The sequence below is a fragment of the Akebia trifoliata genome, chromosome 16 (genome assembly GCF_017979445.1).
Source record: "Akebia trifoliata isolate Shusen 1 chromosome 16, ASM1797944v1, whole genome shotgun sequence".
Taxonomy (NCBI): Eukaryota; Viridiplantae; Streptophyta; class Magnoliopsida; order Ranunculales; family Lardizabalaceae; genus Akebia; species Akebia trifoliata.
Genome location: NC_141390.1, coordinates 3,646,841 through 3,667,107, shown reverse-complemented (window position 1 = coordinate 3,667,107; position 20,267 = coordinate 3,646,841). Strand labels below are relative to the sequence as shown.

At 33.5% G+C, this 20,267-nt stretch overlaps 1 protein-coding gene across 4 annotated transcripts; it reads left to right on the top strand.

Moving 5' to 3' along the window:
* Nucleotides 1–4,513: 4,513 nt before the first annotated feature.
* Nucleotides 4,514–15,103, top strand: LOC147382317 (uncharacterized). Of its 4 annotated transcripts, none has more exons than XM_086428182.1 (9): nt 4,514–4,717; nt 6,001–6,195; nt 10,961–11,087; nt 11,196–11,260; nt 11,414–12,391; nt 12,975–13,012; nt 13,106–13,259; nt 14,372–14,470; nt 14,570–15,103. In XM_086428182.1, the coding sequence occupies exons 2-9, from the start codon at nt 6,064–6,066 to the stop codon at nt 14,570–14,572; spliced, it is 1,596 nt and encodes a 531-aa protein (XP_086284308.1). In that variant the 5' UTR covers nt 4,514–4,717; nt 6,001–6,063; the 3' UTR covers nt 14,573–15,103. The 4 variants fall into 4 exon arrangements, 3 of the variants coding, with proteins under 3 accessions (XP_086284308.1, XP_086284307.1, XP_086284310.1); XM_086428181.1 differs by having other exon boundaries at nt 10,958–11,087; XR_015173543.1 differs by lacking the exons at nt 14,372–14,470; nt 14,570–15,103 and adding an exon at nt 12,680–12,758 and having other exon boundaries at nt 10,958–11,087; nt 13,106–13,206.
* The last annotated feature ends 5,164 nt before the right edge of the window (nt 15,104–20,267 follow it).

The following is a 20,267-nucleotide window of genomic DNA, read 5'->3' as shown; positions in this document are numbered from 1 at the left end:
CCAACCCACTCAGGTTATAACCCTACTCAACGTTATATGTGGCTATCTACTTTTTTTAGCACAGACCCCTCCTGCTTTTTGATGAATATTTGAGACACATCTTAATTACAAAAATAAGCGTGTTGGAGTAACCTCAACATTATATGTGGCTCTCTACTTTTTTTAGCACATACCCCTCCTGCATTTTGATGAATATTTGAAACACATCTTAATTACAAAAAGAGACGTGTTGGAGTAACGTCACCAGGGGATACCTTGATGTGGTGGCGCGTGCATGTTCGTAGATGCATTTTACTCGTATCTCGAAGAAACGTATCTACGGGCATTCGCGCACCACCGCGCAAAGATGTCCCCCCGTGTGTCCCCCACTAAGGTTACTCCCATTAATATTTATTATTATTTTAATAAAATAAATATTTATTAGATTCAATAAAAATAATAATAATACGCTTATTCTTCTTTTTAAGTTTTTTGGGTTAAATTGGATTTTTTGTAAGTTGAAGGGTATTTCTATATTTTGTATTTTTAGAGAAAATATGGAACTTAGGATTTTATCTCTTAAAATAGAATAGCCCCACATCAAAAAAATAGAATACTCTCATTGAGGTTATATGAGATCTCTCAAATAACTAATTTAGTTATGTGTTTTAGATGTTTTACTTCGTTGCTAAGCGACGACTTGCCACCTCATGAGCACGTGCTTGCACGTACGCATCGTTGCGAGGAGCTCGGTGAGCATTTTTTATTTGCTAAATCAAACATCAAGTTTTGATTTCGATTGTTGGATGATCATAGTGGATGTAGGACTTTGTTTGGTGGATCGGATGGGCTAAACCAACATCATGGAAGTTGGTCAAAGAGGTTTGACCATGAAAATGTCTATTAGACCATTGGTCAATGGAGTTTGACCGTGGGTCAAACAATTTGACAGTTAATCATTGGGATTTGACCATGCTCCAATGGGTGTTTTCTTGGTTCATGAAGAGTACCACTCTTCAAAAACCCAAAAAAGGATGTGTCTTTTCACCCTATGACCATTAGATCGGATCTAAAGAGACCCAAGCCATCCAATCATGACTATTGATACAAAAAGTCCTGATGACTATTTGAAGAGTCACTTTATTTCTATAAAAGGAGATCTATAGACACAGACCCAGATACACAATTTCCTAGCCTTTCTTCAGAATACAAAATTCTTAATTTCTTCTTACTTTAGTTTTTTGGTATTTATTCGATTGAGTTATCAAGGCAATTCTCCATCTTTGCAAGACGACGGATTGCAATCAAAAGATTGGGCTCGTCATATCATAAAAATGTCTCGTTGGAAACCCTTTTGTAAATTGAAGTTTTACTTGAATTGAGAGCGAATAACGTTTTAAAGAAAACGATCTCGTGCTTCAAGTCCAACATCTTTTGTTTTGTTATATTTTACTATTATTGTCATATTCTAAAACTTTCGTTTAAGTTAATTATTCCAATAACTCTAAATTAATCTTAAAAAAAAATGATTTTTATCCAAAAAAAAACTTGATTTTTTTATATATATAAATTTTTCTCCAAACTAATCTTCAATAGTTTGAAAATGACTTAATTTGGGAGAAAAATCAAAAGTTTTTCATCTTAGCTCTCTAAAAAAACATTATTTTTTTTCCATCCAACAAAGGTTGACATAGGTAGAAATTTAAGGTTGGAGATGGTTTTGATAATGAAGAATCAAGGGTTGAAGATGATTACTTTTGAGAAAGAAAAAAAAAAGAATTTGTTACTACACGTCATTGTTTTAAAATTGGGTATTCCATTGATATCAATTGACTCGTCCACATGATCTAATATTTTGAATAAGATAAAAAAAAAATTTATTCAATTTAAATTATTATTTATTATTTATTTATGTAGAGCATAATATGGATTGAAATAATTAATCACAATAACATAACTTTAGATGATAAAATTTTAAATTATAAAAAACCGAGGTATTTTTATGGAAAAAAAAAACTGATTGAATTGAATAAGTGTTATTAAATTAGTCAATATTTTCAAATTATCTTATGATTCATCTCGAATCTTGGACAAGTCAATCTCTACGACGATTCACATTGCATATCACAATAGTACTTGGATCGTTGTTTTGACTTTTTTACATCCCACTCTTGACAAAGATATGATGAGAATTAAATCTTTTATATAAAGATGAACTTCGTCCGTCAATGCAAATCATATAGTCATATGAAGATAGGCCTAAATTGTTTTAAATGACATAAAAATAAAAATAAGGGTGATTTAGACATGCCTCCCCCATTTTTCATCAATATTAGAGATATCCCTTGTATTTTGAAATTGAAGACATGCCCCCTTCTTCCTAGGTCTCCTTTGAGAGATTAACATAAAGGACCAAGTTAGTTTTCTCCCAATCATCTTCAATCTAGATTTTTTTCTCCAAAAAGAGTCATCTTCAACCTTAGATAAGTTTAGTCACAATAACATAATTTTAGATAATAAAATTTTAAATTATATAGAAAAAAAAAATTAAGTATTTTTACGAGGAAAAAACTTGATTGAATTAACTCAGTGTTGTTGAATTAGTCGATATTTTCAAATTATCATAAGATTCATTTTAGATCTCGGACAAGTCAATCTTTGATATGATTTAGATTGAAAATCTCAGTAGTACTTGGCTCTTTTTTGTGTGTGTGTGTGTGTGGCTATTTTGCATCTCTAATCGTTTTTCATAGAAATGAACTTGATTAGATTATGTGATCCATATAAAAATGGATCTAGAATTTTTAAAATGACATGAAAATAAAAATAAGGGTGATTTATGCCTCCCCCACTTTTTTCATCAATATTAAAGATACTCCTTGTGTTTTGAAATTGAAGACATGCCCCCTTTTACCTAGGTCTTTTTCGAGAGATTATAGTAAATGACCTATAGACCATTATCTTCAACCTCTAGTTGGTTTTCTTCCTGTTGTCTTCAATCTAGATTTTTTTTCCCCAAAATTATTAATCTTCAAACTTAGACAATTTTACTTACAATAACATAATTTTAAATAATAATAATTTTAAAGTATAAAAAACTTAGAGGTATTTTTTAAGGGGGAAAAAAAGAAAACTTTATTGACTTGACTAAGTATCATTGAATTACTCGATATTTTCAAATTATCATACAATTCATCTCGGATTTTGGACAAGTCAATCTCTACGACGATTCAAATTACAAATCACAAATCACAAATCACAATAGTACTTGGCTCGCCTTAACTCTAATAAGGGAGGTAAGTCCCAGTTGGCATAATATTCTATTTATAATGCATGTTTATGTGATTATAAATATGATTAATGATGAATGCTCGTGGTTGGTACAAGCATGACGTGGTAAGATCATAGAATCGTAGATCTTTTTCCTATGCATCCCGAAGAAAAAGATCTAGGGTTCTGTGCCCTTGCCACATCATCTTTTTCCTATACGATTCATCTTGGATTTCGGACAAGTCAATCTCTACGACGTTTCAAATTACAAATCACAGTAGTTCTTGGCTCGTCTTAACTCTAATAAGGGAGGTAAGTCCATTTGGTGTAATCTTCTATTTATAATGCATATTTATCTGATTATAAATATGAATAATGATGAATGCTTGTGATTGGTACGTGCATGATGTGGCAAGGGCACAAAATCGCAAATCTTTTTCCTGTGAATCCTAAAGAAAAATATTTAGGGTTTTGTACCCTTGCCACGTCAGCTGTGTATTAACCACGTGCATTCGTTACGACTCTATAAATATTTTAAACTCATTGAATTAACGAACATCTGAGTCAAAGTTGAATTTAGTTTGAGATTCCCTAATGATTGGAATTGGAGTTGATTTGGTTCCAATCCGATAAGGATCAAATCCGAAACTGATAATCAGACTCTTTAGGAATCGGGTTTTAATGTGGATCTCAATATGAAGATCCAAACCCGATTTGATGTACACAATTTAAATAAATTTTATTTATTTAAACAAATATATGATATAATTTCTAACATTTTATCGGATTGGGACATGGTCAATCCAGATCTGATACAATAAGATATTAGATTGGAACCTAATCGAAATCTAAATCTTCGATCCAAACCCGAAGTTATCGGATCTGATCCAATCCATCAACAGCCACCACGCCCACGGATTGCTGGGGTAGTGTTGTAGGAAGTCAATTTAGCGTTTTTCTTTAGATAATTTGGAGAAAAGGGTGAATAAGTATCCTGTGCACCGGATGTTGATTATTGTAGCCAACTCTATATTAATTTTGCCACGTGGCACACTTATCTTCATCATGGCGTATTTCCATGCATATTTTTATAAAACATATAAATGTTCAAACCTAAACAATTAATTAAGCTGATATTTGATTGGTGTGCCTACCAAAAATTTACACGTGGCAAAATGAAAAGTAGAGTTGAGTAACCTTACCCAAGTTCTGAAGTACGGGATATTTACTCTTCATTATAACTAGAAGAAAAATGTAGAAATTTTTGGTCCATTTTCACACCCTCTCTCTCTCTGAACGTTTTGTGTCTGAAGGTCAAGGATTCTTTCTCTTTCTTTCCTTCCTTCTTTATTTCTTTCACAGCTCTTCCATTGTTTATAGAAAGGGTTTCTCTCTTGTTCTTTGTTTTTTCATTTTCAGCTCATCAATCTTAAAATTGTTGAAGAAGAAAACCCAGAAATTTTTTAAGGTACTTGATTGAACCCAGATGTTTGTTTTGTTTATTATTCGATCTTTTTTGTGAATATTGTTGTTCTTGTTTTTTAATCGGTTATTTTGAAATGGATTGTAACAGATAATTTTAAGTAAAAAATCTGTACAAATAATCTGTCAAACTTATCCAGAACCTACCTTTGTTTCTTGCCCAGTCTGTGACTTGGTCTTTTTTTTTTTTTTTTTCCTTTGGATTTTTTTTTTAATGTTTATTTGGGTTTGGGTTTGATCTGAGCTGAAAAAGGAGAAAGGCACTTGAAAGATGTTTTTGAATTTCTTGAGGATTTTAAATAAGGAATCTGTGTTAAAATCTCTCAACATTTAAGATCACTATGTATGGGAAATTGTTTCCACATCAATAAAACAAGGTAAGGAGATTAAGGAAACTGTAATTAATTTTTTTTTTTTTTTTTTTTGGGTCTGTTGTGATTTAACTATAAGACTTTGGAATTAGATTTATCCCTATTGGGATTGGAATGTATTCTTTCAAATTATACAAAAGGGAGCTCTTGAGTGGTGGATTTTGGATAATTCAACATGTGTTAGTAAAGAAATTGATGGGTCTTCCAAGACCAACACAATATGTTGGAGGCTGTTTTGAAGGTTTTAGAGTCAAAATCTATAAGGGGAAGCTTTGAGGGCATTACATGATTGGAATGCAAGATTTTATGAATTGTTAGAAGCCTATGTGGAAAGTATCCCCCAAAAGAAGGTGTGTGTTCTTCTTTGAAAGAAGGCCCTGTGGTCGGCTTAAATTAAAGTGATGGGTGCTCCCATGGACACTCTAGTCTGGTGGTGAAATCCTGAGATATTGGAAAAGTGAGTGGACTCGTTTTGAAGTACATTGTCAGACCAGTTGGTGGTGGACTTCTCAAACATTGTAGAGGCCATGACCAGGGAATCAAATTGGCCAGATTTTATCCGAAATCCGAATTTAGCAGGTTTGGGTCCTTGGAATAGATCTGAGTAAAAAATGGGTCGAATATGGTCCGCTGTCCCATGATCTGAGGGATCTGGGTAGGTTGTGACTTTTCGAGACTAATTGTGGCCATCAATGTGAAATTTCTTGTACTTGACATTTCTAGTTTGACGTTAAACTTTACAACACCTGTAATTTTAAATTGAGCAATCTGATATGACCATGTAAATAATAAATTGTTATGTTTGTGTTTATTGTGTGAAACTCACTTCACTTCATGAATGAACTTAAATGGGTGAACGTTGTGAATCGTGATCAGGTTTACTTTTCCATTGTTGCAGATATAAATTTACAGAAGGTGGAACTATTGTGAGATGAAATTTTAAATATTTGATATCAATTCGATGAGTCAGGAAGACGATAACTTCTATCACAACCTCTCACGCAAAGAGCTTCAAACTTTGTGCAAGGAACATGGTCTTCCCGCAAATAAGTCACATTCCCATTTAGCCAAGTTGCTGGCCTCTTATTATCAGGTAATTTTGGTTTCTAGTAAGTTATTTATTTTTAATGTTGTAAAAGACATTATTATTATTATTATTATTATTTTCTTATGTACATTTCTCAATCTATGTTTTTTTTTGTACTTGAACCAATACTCATGGTTTGACATAGAGAGCTTTGATTGCCACACCAACTTTTGCTAATGCCACACCAAGATGTGTGCTAATTCTTTGGTGATTTACATATGAATTGGGGTGGCATTTTCAAACGTTGGTGTGGCAATATAATCTCTTTTAAAATATAGTAATGGTCTAATGTATCCTCCATCATTCACAGCCTTACTTGAGCTATTTGGGGTCAGCAATGGGAACCCTATTTCTCCATTCAATTCATCTAGAGCTATGTACATGTCTTCATGTTGCCACCCCAAAAAATTGGGGGTTATGGAATTGTGGGGATGGGGATGTGCTCTTAAGTATTGTGGATCATAATTGCCATGTGTACATGAACACCATGCTTATGTACATGTTGTGAGTCCACCATTCGATAGATAATTCCTAGGATATAATTTGGTGATGGTTCAATATGTCAAATAATTCTTACCATTCTGTGAGACCTTATTTTGGCCCCTCTAGATACAATTTGGACAATGATTCAGTAGTCTTTAGCTCAATGGGTCGCAATAATTTGATTGGTTTATAATATCTCTTTAATATGACCTGTAGAATGGCGGATTCCAGTCCACAGCATGTGTAACACTTGTCCTGATATTCCATTTATAGAATAATTGCTCTCCATTTATGTTACAAGGACACTCCAAATTTTACAATGTTGACATGCAAGCAAGGGTGGAGCCAAGATTTTGTCTATGTGGGGGCAACTAAAGACTTATTAATAATTTTAAATTTTATTTTATAAAATCTACCAAAATCAACTTCTACTATATGTGTCTGCAATAACTTAAATTGACAAAAAGTTTAACACATAGCATTTATACAAAATGTTAACATTGTTTCCACAAAAAATCAATCACTAATCTATATGCATAAGTTTTCACAATTGTTTCTGATGAGTTCTCATATTTTGATCACAAGTCAGTGGTAACCAAACCTTGGAGTGGGGATCCATGTCATAAATTTCAAAATGATGTAATTAGTTTATTAATTAGCATAGTGTGGAGTGGATCCTAACCGCATCAATTTATGGCATCCAAAAACATGATTTGGTGCCACAGGGTTATAAAGGAAAAAATTCTAAAAACTTTGAAAAAATGTTAATTTTTACCGTTGAATTTTAGTTTTAAATTTGGGAGTTCGGTAACCATCTATTTTTAACACATTTGATTAGGCTCAAAACATAAATTTTTTTTTTTTTTTTTGAATTGATGTTTTCCATGAAATCTAGAAGATTGTGGTGTTGGATTGCAAATTTGATAATCCATATAGGCCCAACGACTCTTAGTAAGATTTGAAATCGTACTAAATTAGTCATCCTAGTCTAATTCATCAAGGATGGTTTGTTCACTAACAATCTTGATAAAGTAAGGGAGTTTTTGCAATAAAATTGCAATGGATAGGTCTGCCCAATAAAGTTCTCTTCAAAAAATTTTAAAGTATTCAAAGGTCCTTCTAAATTTTAGAAATTTTTGTGTGGGCAAAACTCTTAAGAAAATATTTTAAATTATTAATAACCTATTAAGGTTTTTAAAATTCTTGTGAGGGGCAATAAGAGATTTTAGAAACTTTTGTGGGGGCAAACTCTTAAAAAATCAAATTTTCATTATAAATTACTAATTACTCCTTAAGATTTTATGAAGTCTTGTGGGGGCAACTGCCCCCATTGCCCCCACTGTAAATCCGCCCCTGCATGCAAGGCCTATTAAATGTGAATGTTGGAGACATTGACACTCTTATAAGGAAAATTATAAAATTTTCTTGTTTTTGTTATTTTTAGCTAATATTCGTATAGCATTTATTTTCTTTGTGTATGCATATTTACTTTTAACTTTGAAGTGCCACCTCTGTGAGGTGTTAAATTGTGAGTGGTAATACTACAGAACTGGTATCGGAACCTGCATTCACTTGCTGACCTATCAAATAGGGGAAATAATCAAGGGATGGAATAAAACCTTCATGTTTAAAGACTTAAAAAAATGAGAGTAACCACAACTTTTTCCCTATGGTTAAAATAATTTGTTACTAGATACTAATGATTTAGCTTTAGAAGAAGGGTGGGAAAGGAAATGATTTACCCTAATCAAATAGGGGAAATAATCAAGGGATGGAAAAACCTTGAGAGTAATCACTTCTTGTTGTAACGTTTTCCTTTGATGATGAGGATGATGATTTGGGAGATCAAATTGGCTTTTGACAGGAGTGGAATTGAGTAGCAGAGACACTCAATACCAAATGTGGATATTACTCTTTGGAATAAACCTTTAGTCCATAATGGTGAGCATTGAATTTTTGGTGGAGGATCCATAATATAAAAAAATGTCAATTCCAAAAGAAATGAAACAAAAGATACAGTTGAATTAGGAAAATTTCTTTACACAGGTTAAGAGTGGTGTTGGTATAATAACGTGACAAGGAGAGTGAATTCAAATTGTAGAACATACTTATTACACCCAAAACTTAAAATTTGGGTTTTATGGATTGCAAATCTTGTGAGAAAAAATAGTACTCTTTTTTATTTTTTTTCTAATTAGTTTTGATATTTTTAAGGGTATGAACAATGGAGATAGCTTGACTACTAGGCTTGAAATTTTTTGTTATGGAGTTGGAACCAATTAAGGAGACTTGGGTTTGGTTTATGCGAATTAAAATTAGTTTGACTATCTAAGATTAGGGTTTTCAGGCTGGGAAAGATTGTCAACTACAAATGAATTTCATGGCTGGTTTCATATGCTAAGAAAAAGGAGGAAATCATGGTGTCGACTTTTTTTTTTTGATTGATAAAGATAATTTTATTAAGAAAGAGAAAGTGAGGGAGGTCAAGAGGACCAACCTAAAACAAAGCAGAAACAAAAAAGAAAGGCAGACAACAACAAAACAAAACAAAACAAAGGACTCTCACGACAACGAGCAAACCCTATTCCATCTGACAACAAAATCTTCAAAGAAAATCCCCTTAAATTCCTTATAAAGTTTACTCCAAGAGAAAAGCAACTCTAAAATCGAAAGAACTACTACTTCCATCGATGTCTGTTTCCCCTCGAAAATAGATCAATTGCGATGTTTCCAAATACCCCAACAAACTGCGAAAGGGAGCAAGAACCACAAGATCCATTTAAACAACGAGAAAAAACCACCCCACGACTGCCAAGATTCCAAAGCCAATTTAACTGATCTGGGGAAACAACCCACGATACCAAACAAAGATAAGAAGTGCGACCAAATATAATGTGTTGTCTAACAGGGAATAAGTAAGTGATAAGGTGTCGACTTTAGAAAAGAAAAAAAAAATAGCAGCTCCAGGAATATATTTAGAAAATATTATTTCTTTCTATCTATAGATAAAATCTTCTACCAATCATACTTTTTTCTCCAAGAATATATTTAGAATCTCTATTCTTGTTCCAACATATCGGGTTATTAAAGCAGAGTCCACCAATGTGATTATGAGGCAAAAAAAACCCAATTGAGGACTCTTCCTTTTTCTTGCTCTATTTTCTTGGTCTTGGTCCCATTTAATATATTCATTCTCATTTACTTCCTTTTCACATCGAAAGAGGGGCAAGCGATTGACAGCCTGGTTGCATCTCTCTGCTAAAACTCCAAAATGAAGGGTGTCGCCTAATGGCCTAAGAAATGTGTTTCTAGTGGCCTTTATATCCATGTACTGCTGGTTTATCTTCTTTATGACAATATTTTTCATAAAATTGGTCATAATCATGGATTGAATGGGTATGAACTAAACTGACACAGCCCTATTATATGCCTATGGTGTGGCTTAAATAAAATAAAACTAAATAAAAGGAGAAGAAGATTGATGTCTTTTGAGAGATAGAGAACTCCAAGACCACTTTGAGGGTGATCAATCACCTAGGTTAAATTCAAACTTTTCATTCGTTTGTTTTAGTTGTGCATTACAATGTAAATATAAAGACTCTTATTAAATACCCCAACTGTAATCTATTTCTTACAGCCGCCTTATTGATCCACTCACAAACAACTAAGAAAGGATCCCCAGAAGGACCCAAACGGCAAACCTAAGCCTAATAAGCTTCTTATGTAATAACTACCATAACAAAGAAACACAACTTTAATGGAAAGCAACTTTTTAGCAACTATTAAGTCTCCGACCAAAATATTTATGTATGCCTATGAAATGAATAGTGACAACTAGAACTGCTATCACATGCATAGAGAAGGTACCCTATGCTTACACATATGTGAACTTTCATCTGACCATTTTATAAGACCTTACTTACCAAAATATTTATGATCTTTTCCTCCTAATCTTCTTAATTTTTGTGTTATTTATTTGATCTTTTGTTATGTTAAGTGTGTTTTTTTTTTTGACAAATCTCACTCATGCATGAAAACACGATTGTTACACTGTTTTACTGAAATCAGTGCGGATGAACTTTCATCTGAACATCTTATTAGTCCTTGCCAAAATAGAAAAGTGTTATGATCTTTTCTCATTAATCTTCTTAAATTTTATCTTTTTTATGTGTAAGTGAGTATTGTTTGGGTTTTTTTTTTTTAGGAGTTTCATTCTCATGTATAGAAACACTATTTGTACACTGTTGGCACCTATCTAAGTTGCATTCCTCTAACGATTGTGCAGCAGAAGAATGTAAATTCAATACCCTCAGAGCAGAGGTCAAGTGGGCCCACAGACGTTTTTCCTTTTACATCACCTGTATCAGATTTGAAATCCCAATCGCAGTTGGATCCTATTGGGGGAACCAACAATGGTATGTGCCATTACCTATTTTATTATTTTTCAATTTTGAATAAATATTAAAAATGAACTTTTGACGCATCTCTCTATCTCTTTGAAATCTAACTTTGAGACATTACAGGAGTGATTGAAACAAGTGCGAAAGCTCCTAATGTGGATAACTGTGGACCCTCTTGTTTTAAAGAGGTGGGTTACGTCAAAAAGCATCCGAAAAATGTTTTGGGATAGTTTAATTTCATTAATAATTTTGATTTTCCTTTATTCGCATTGAACTTCTTTTCATGTTTTTATTATTATTTCATGTTTTGGTAATTTAATCCATTTATTGGGTTGTGGCAGGTACCAGGTTCAATTGCGAAAGTAGCTCTTAGACATACTTCTAATAGTGGAACTGCAGAAGGTTTTGGGTGCTCAAATTACGATATTCAAGGGAATACAAGTCGCTCGCTATTCGGTTCTCAATGTGAGGACAATGGTTTGAAACTTAAAAGGAAAGAGCCTTCAAAATCTATGGAATTGCCTCCCACTTCATTTCAGTTCTATGTCAGGTCCGAAGAGGGGATTAAACTTTGCGTCGATTTGAATTCAAGCCCATCAGATTGGATTGAGAGCTTGAAGAATGAAGTTTGTATTTCTCCGAAAATTGTGAATAGCAAGTCATGGGCTCTTCATCGTGAGCTTAAAAGTTTAGGAGATGATGATGGACAAATGAAAGCTCCATTGTTGGGTAATAATAAAGAGGCAGGGTTTCAAACTGAAGGCAACCCGGTCTGTATCAAATCTTCTCTCGGTGCAATAATACAAACCAGCACTCCTGTAGAAACATTGGGCCACGAAGAGGAGCACAATCAAATGCAGAACCCAACAGTACCACTTGGTTTAGAGGTTCCCAATCCTTCCAAAATTAAATTAATTGGTAATTCTGTTTTGGGTTCAAAATCTGATGGACCAAAATGCATCAATTCATCGGAGAACCAATCGAAGAGCTGTATACTTTTTCTTGAAAATACTGAAACGGGTTCTGTGGGGGCTTCGAGTCTATCTCATGAAAGGGGGCTTTCATTGTCGAGTGAAATTCGTAAGGAAGCAATCCCACCTAGTACCGGCAGTCATGAGAACGGTGGTGGGTTATGTTTTAGTGGTTCTATGGAAATGCAACTGTCGGAAGTTGGTAGTCACTGTGAAAACGCATCAAATTTTCTTCGCCAGAATGGTGAACCGATGCATGATTTACAAACTGAGATTGGTGGATCAGAAAATTGTGGGCTTGATCAGAACACATGCAAGGAATCTCTATCTACATGTCCCGAAGAACGGGTATGGTCCATCTTATTGAATTTTCTTATCGGCTGACTTGGATAAACTAAGAAATATCTAAAACCTATGCCATATGAACATGCTTCTAAATATACCATTTAATATAACACATGGAACAATGTAGCATCTGTTGTATTACATAATACGCTGATTGTTTACTAATTCACGTTGCTTTCTATTTAATATTAACTTCCGTTTTACCCCTGATTGTTGTGTTATGTATATGACGTAATATGATGTAATAATTCGTATAATATGTTGTAATACATAATATGCTGATCTTTACAGAGTGGAATGAAGGAATATGATTCGTTTTGCGACCCCAAATCCTTGGGATAAGGAATTGATGTTGATATATGACATGATGGCAAGTCAAGTTCAGATTGACTTTTATTTATTTATACTTCCGTTGGGTCACCATCTTGTTGAGCCAACCTCATCTATTGGACTATACTCACGTGTTCTGAACGAATATGGAAATATTTTTCATATTTCCATCATAATGACTTTTTATCCCCTCTTTATTTTCATTTTCTTTAACTTCAGTAAGTCTAGAAACTGAAAGTATTTTTCATCTCTGCAGGGAGGGAGCAACGTCATGAATGAGACCGAGAGCTCAGAGTAATATCTGTTCCCAAACAAAATATATCAGATGGCATTTATTTTTTGGTGTTGGTGAGCCGAGAGTAATTTATGTCTGCTTTGATCTTTCAGATGTTCGCAAATTGACAACTTGTTGGAGAGGTCTTGTAAAAGGTCACGGAGTTCAGAAAATGAAGGGCTTCAAAGTAAAAGGCAGAGTTTAAGAAGTGCAAAACCTTTGGCAAGTGAAGTCCTTCCTAGAAGATCCAAGCGGCTTGTCTCTAAGGTTTAAATTACTGTCCCTTGAGATTTCCCATGGTCATGCAATTAATATGTTTAGTGTTTTAAAATAACTATGTCTTGAAAATCATTTTGTTGTCAACTAATATCAATTGGAATGAATTAGAATCTCGTAAGTAATTGATACAATAAACACTGACATTGTGCAATTGCCATCATTATCTATGCCTTATCACAAATATTGGCTTGGCAACGTGAATCTTGTTCAACACAAAATAAGGGCATGTGTTTTCATATCTTTTTACCCATCTTTTTCAGCTCTTCGTTTTTTATGGGCCTTTCAGTCTGCGCCAAGTGATCCTTCTCACTGCTGCCGTTACTGGTCTTTGTTGTGCTTTCCTAAACCATCTTAATAAATTTCCTTTTAACTTCTCTACAATTGGGTTTTTCATATATTCCCTTGACAGACTAATTTCTGATTTTATCTTCACACCAATAATAAGAGAGCTTCTATTTCCACACCAACTTTTGCTAATGCCACCCCAAAGATGTGTGCTAATTCTTCGGTGATTTACATATGAATTGGGGTGGCATCAGCAAAAGTTGGTGCGGAAATAGAATCTCTCTCTAAAAAAAATACAATGAACAAAAACTTTTGTTAACCATAATATTTGCATCCTTTGGCCCTTGTTATGAGGGTGGTGCTGCCTATAAGAAAGGAAACAATAGTGGAAGAAAAGAAGTGAGAGAACTTAATCAATTGAAATTTGTCTGCAAGGTGAGACAAACCGAAACATATTGAAACCAACATGATACAAACCCCCCAATATCTCATTCCAGGACTTTGAACCTTGGTTTCTTCAAGAAACACCTTATCCTAAACAATGTGTTGGGTTCTGTCTATAGTAAATCAAATGCTAGACATGTACTCTACTGCATCGCTCATCGTCTGCAACCACCACTATCACCATCACCTCTTTAGAATCTTGTTTTAGGGAAACATAAGTACCCATCTGTTTACAAAGGTAAAATAGGATTGAAGGTTGGGGCTTTATGCATGTGTTAGCATGTGTATGTACATGCATCCATATCCATGTATTTTGGCAAATACGAGTGACTTCTCTTGATTTCTTAATGGTGTTCTCTCTCTCTTGGCAGTTTTTGTGTTTTCTCTGTATATTCTTTCTCATCATTTGTGATATAGTAGAAGGAAGTGAACTTTATTCGTTTCTAGTGAATCAAAACGTAGCTTTCAAGGTAACATAAATTAAATCATAGTCTAGGCCTTCAATTAGCTTATTATGGTTGTCCGATTTATTCTTCATCTAATAAGATCACTTAATCTTTCTTCTCCAGTGAGTTCGTCAATGGTGGAACAATGCAAAGATGAGTTCGATTCAAATCGATTCTTTCTGTCCCTCAAATTGGGATCAAGAGTTTGTGTAGAAGCTATTGCAGAGTATGTTTACCAGTGAGTTGTAGTTCCTTTAGCTTATGGCATTAAACTTCAAATATCTTTTTTTTTTATTAGTCATTAAACTTCATCTTCATTTCCTTGGTGGTCCTTGAAGTTGGGTACTTGTCGGTTTCAAATTAAACTCCGCTTTTTTAAACGTATACTCAGTCCATAGATTAGACCTCCCATTAAACCAATTTTTGGTGTATTGGGTTGTGCTAAAATGACCCTTTCTGTGTTTCTGCTAAACCCACCTGCTTCTTGTATCTAGGATAATGGGAAACAAATGTACCCCAAGGCTTTGATCCTTTTCTCATCTTTTTTTTTTTTTTTGAACTCTGCAAAATGTGAACAAATAGGATCCAATTCATGAGTACTGTAAGATTATTATAAAGGTTGCACTAAATTCAGTTTAATGGTGCTTTTTGTTTCAATCAGAAGCTCATAATCAAGGTTTAAAATCTCATCTCGTGGTCATGTTTTTTGGTTTGGAGAAAAATTGAGACTGTCTCATTCAAAACATTATGTGTATATTGATAAGCTGGGGTTAAAAAGGGGCTCAACCAAACCCCAACAACCGAAAATAAGGCAAGTTACATGTGAATATAGTTTACAGCTTCGATCATCTAAAAGAATATTCGGATATATCTCTCATCAACAATGATGGAAAAAGGTTCTTGAGGAAGAGCCATGTCTCACCAAAAGATCAGCCAACAGCCTTGTTTGCGTCCCTCAAGAAAAAATCAAAAGAAATAACAAGTAAAAAGGGAGGGAGGTTGAAAATACCTCCATGAAGCAAAGAACAAGACCCTATATCCCCGGCAATGTTCGTGTCCCTAAGTTCCTAATGCCAAGACCAACCCCCTTTTAAAGGTTTACAAACATTATTCTGATTTATATATCTTAAGTTCAAGCCCTCTCGGTGTCTACTCATAGGGATTTTTCCCTATTTGGTATGTGTGATTTGTGGGGTTATTACACATAATCTGAAAGATTTGGATGAGATATGGTGCTCTAAGAGGTCAGTTGACTTGCCTCTGCTAGTCGGTCTATGGGTCCAAAAATTCTGTCAATAAAAAAAATAAATTAAAAAGGTTTTATATATCTTAAGAATACGTATCCCAAGGATAAATCTTATTATTAGGGTTTAATATGGGTTGTGTTCAGGTCATATCTGAACATATCCAGATCCGAATTTGACTTGGATTAAAATCATATCCGGATTCAACCCGGTCAAATTATGTGAACCGGATCAAATAATTTCATATCACTTAACATTTTTATTTTTTGTTGATATATTTATTTTCTAGTGATTATATTACTCTATTGTATTATTATGATTCTTTTATTTTATAAGAATTCATGTTATATTAAAATAATTAAAGAAATATATCTTGAAAAACATAATTCGATATATTACAAATGACTTATCCCGTTAAATTCAGATCAATCCGACCCATTTTATGCCCTACTCATTATCACCGTAAAGATTGTGCTTTCAACGGGTAGGTTACCCTAGCTTGACCCTAATATCTGCTAGGTCAAAAGTCAAATCAATTAGGTAATTATAACCAAAAGATCTACAGCCCTTGTTAATTTTTTAATCACTTTTAATACCTAATTTTTATTTTTATTATTAGCATTGACAAGTAAATATCCTTTCACCCCATTGACCATCATCTGCCACGTGTAAGCCCATGCTAGGTCTACAGGTTTTTTTTAACATGAATCCCTCTTGACATATACAGCCAAATAATATTTTATTACCCTTTGACCTCCACCATGCCACCTGCTTCTATCTTCCTTTCTACATATTTTACTTTTCCCAACAATCCCCTTATCTTATTATATTTGAAATAGTCCCTTCTCCCTCTCTCTCTCTCTCTAATTCCCCCACTTATTAATAGTCATATTAGATATTCATCCCTAGATTCAAAGAAAAAGAGTTGCCCCATTTGATTTTTTACACAATGATAAAAATTTGGTCAATAAGAGCAACTCCAACGCAATACCCTTCCCTCTATCAATTTGCTTCCAAATGTTGTTACGGGTAATGGAGTTCGAAGATCATATCTCTAATGCAGAACGCATTTCTCAAAAAAATTTGGGTTTGGATAATTTCGATACCAAAAATCGATACTCCTCTCAACTTATCTAATTTTTGGAGGGAAAAGAATTCTTACCATTGCCTAGGGTAAGTTGTCAAACTTGGTATAGGAAAAGTATGTTTCCAACCGTTAGCGTTCATTTCTCTTTGAATTAAAACCCTAGAAACATAAATCTTCATTTTGATCAAACCTCCATTGAGCTCCAATGCATTCAAAGAAGGTTGATGAAGTTAGGGAGTCATGTCTAATATAATACACTAATGAGGGAGGTGAATAAAAAAAATACTAAAATTTAAACTAAAGGTCCTTTTGGAAGGCAATAGTCAATACTTGATTTTGTTATAATAATAAAAAAAAAAAGGATCTCCAATTTTGTTTTTTATGCTAATTAATAAATTTCCTAAAGATTTTTTTCTCATTAAAGTAATAATTTAAAAGATATGATAAAAATTTAAGTTCAAGCCTCCTCAGTGTCCACTCATAGGGGTTTTTCCCTACTTACTTGGTATGTGTGGTTTGTGGGGGTATTATATGTAGTCTGAAAGATTTGAATGAGATATGGCGTTCTAAGAGGCCAGTTGTCTTGTCTATGTTAGTCGGGCCTACGAGTTTGAAAATCATGTTAATAAAATAAAATAAAAAAATTAAAAAGACTTTATATATCTTAAGAATATGTATCCGAAAGATAAATCTTGTTATTAGGGCTTACAATGGGTTGGGTTCAAGTCATATCTGAACATATCCATATCCGAATTTGACTTGGGTTCTATTAGTTAAAATTACATCCGAATCATTTTGCTTTCAGTAAAATCATATTTGGATTCAACCTGGTCGAATTATTTGAACATGATCAAATAATTTCATATCATTCAACAATTTTTTTTTTTTTTTTTTTGCTATATATGTTTTCTAGTGATTATCTTATTCTATTTTATTATTATGATTCTTTTATTTTATAAGAATTCATGTTATGTTAAAGTAGTGGAAGAAATATATTTTAAAAAACATAAAAATTTAATTTTCAAAGCAATATATTATTTGAATATAAAGCGGATATAAAGATGGATTCGTATCCGATACAGATCTGACTGGGGTCAAGGGGCATTAACCCATAACCGACTTATCTCGATATATTCTAAAGAACTTATCTCGTTAAATTTGGATCACTCAGATTTCAATTATAATCCAACCCATTTTATGCCCTATTCATTATCACCCTAGAGATTGTGCTTTCACGAGTAGGTTACCCTAGCTTGACCCTAATATCTGCTATGTAAAAAGTCAAATCAATTAGATAATTATATCCAAAAGATCAACAGCCCTTCTTAATTTTTTAATCACTTTTAATACCTAATTTTTATTTTTATTATTAGCATTGACAAGTAAATATCCTTTCACCCCATTGACCATCATCTGCCACGTGTAAACTCATGCTGGGTCTACAGGTTTTTTTTAACAAGAATCCCTCTTGTCGTATACAGCCAAATAATATTTGATTACCCATTGACCACCACCTGCTTCAATCTTCCTTTCTACATATTTTACTTTTCCCAACAAAAACCCCTTATCTTATTATATTTGAAATAGTCCCTTCTCTCTCTCTCTCTCTCTCTCTCTCTCTCTCTCTCTCTCTCTCTCTCTAATTGCCCCACTTATTAATGGTCATATTAGACATTCATCCCTAGATTCAAAGAAAAAGAGTTACCCCCATTTGATTTTTTACATAATGATAAAAATTGGCTTAATAAGAGCAATTCCAACGCAATACCCTTCCCTCTACCAATTTGCTTCCAAATGTTGATACGGGTAATGGAGTTCGAAAATTATATCTCCAATGTAGAACTCATTTCTCAAAAAAATTTGGATTTGGATAGTTTCGATACCAAAAATCAGTACTCCTCTCAACTTATCTAATTTTTGGAGGGAAAAGAATTCTTACCATTGCTTAGGGTAGGTTGTTAAATTTGGTGTAGGAATAGTATGTTTTCGATTGTTAACGTTCATTTCTCTTTGAATTAAAACCCTAGAAACATAAATCTTCGTTTTGATCGAACCTCCATTGAGCTCCAATGCATAATCGATTGGATTTCAAAGAAGGTTGGTGAAGTTAGGGACTCATGTCTAATATAACACTAATGAGGGAGGCAAATAATTAAATAATAAAATTTAAACTAAAGGTCCTTTTGGAAGGCAATAGTCAATACTTGATTTTGCTATAAAAAAAAATGAAAATATGATCTCCAATTTTGTTTTTTTATGCTAATTAATAAATTTCCTAAAGATTTTTTTCTCATTAAAGTAATAATTTAAAAGATATGATAAAAATTTAAAATTATTTGTCATAAGAAAATATATTGTGATATTTAAGCCTTTGAAGCTTTGTGGGTGATCGAACTCATTAATCGATCAAGACCTCATCTTGTGAACCATTACTTGATAGAATTGAGTAGTTTGATTGTTTTACAATTAATGTTGAGTTTAGTCTCACATTGAACACAAATTGCCTTGTCTCTCTCCTTATAAACTTCTGGGCCTCTCCACTCATTGCTCATTGGTTTTGAATTGGACCTTCAAATTCATCATGGTATTAGAGTAGGTTTTTCGTTCTTCTATGTTATCTAGTTCATATCTCCACATGATTTGGCTCAGTCTGACTCACACGAGTGGGAGAGTGTTGAGTTTAATCCCGCATCAGACACAAATTGCCTTGTCTCTCTTCTTATAAGCTCTTGGCCTCTCCACTTGTTATCCAATTGGCTCACACACGTGTGAGGGCATGTTGAGTTTAGTCCCACATCGGACACAAAATGCCTTGTCTCTCTTTTTATAAGTTCTTGTCTCTCCACTCGTTATCCAATTGATTTTGAGTTGGACCACCAAATTTATCAATTAAGGGGCTAAACTAAGGCGATTCAACCATCTAATGGTTGGGAATTATCAAATAATACATTATCGGCTATCATGACCTTGGAATCATTGAATACTCAATGGCCTGGTGTTCTGAAAATGATAAGTGGCAAAAATCAGCACCCCACCAGACACCTAAATCATCTTGATTAAGCATTGATTGGTCAGTAATCAGTATCATATCATATAGTATTAAAAGTCGTCCAGCTTGACTCAAAACTCAATTGGGTCAACTTGACTTCATCCCAAAATTTGATGGAATCAACTCTCCAAGTCAACTTGTAAATTCCACGAATTAGCTAGAAAATGCTCTGAATTGGGTCAAAATATTTTTGTACATTTGCATATATTTTAAAATATTAAAACATATTTTCAAAGTATTTATAAATTTACTATATTCGTATTCGATTCATGAGTTGAGTTGTTGACCTAGCTTGACTCGTTGGACAATCTAGCTGAGTGAGTCCTCCAATTTTAAAACTATGGCCAGTAATCATTTTTTTTTTCTTTTTTTTGGGTTGTTAGCTAAACCCTTAATCTTCAAACTTAGAAACAACAAAAAGTACTCACATGTAAAACTGTG

Excerpts from the sequence above, each read along its gene's own strand:
- LOC147382317 (XM_086428181.1), top strand. The coding sequence starts at position 6,064 with ATGAGTCAGGAAGACGATAACTTCTATCACAACCTCTCACGCAAAGAG. Across the intron at positions 11,088-11,195 it reads TATTGGGGGAACCAACAATG|GAGTGATTGAAACAAGTGCG; the intron begins GTATGTGCCATT and ends GAGACATTACAG. Across the intron at positions 11,261-11,413 it reads GACCCTCTTGTTTTAAAGAG|GTACCAGGTTCAATTGCGAA; the intron begins GTGGGTTACGTC and ends GGGTTGTGGCAG.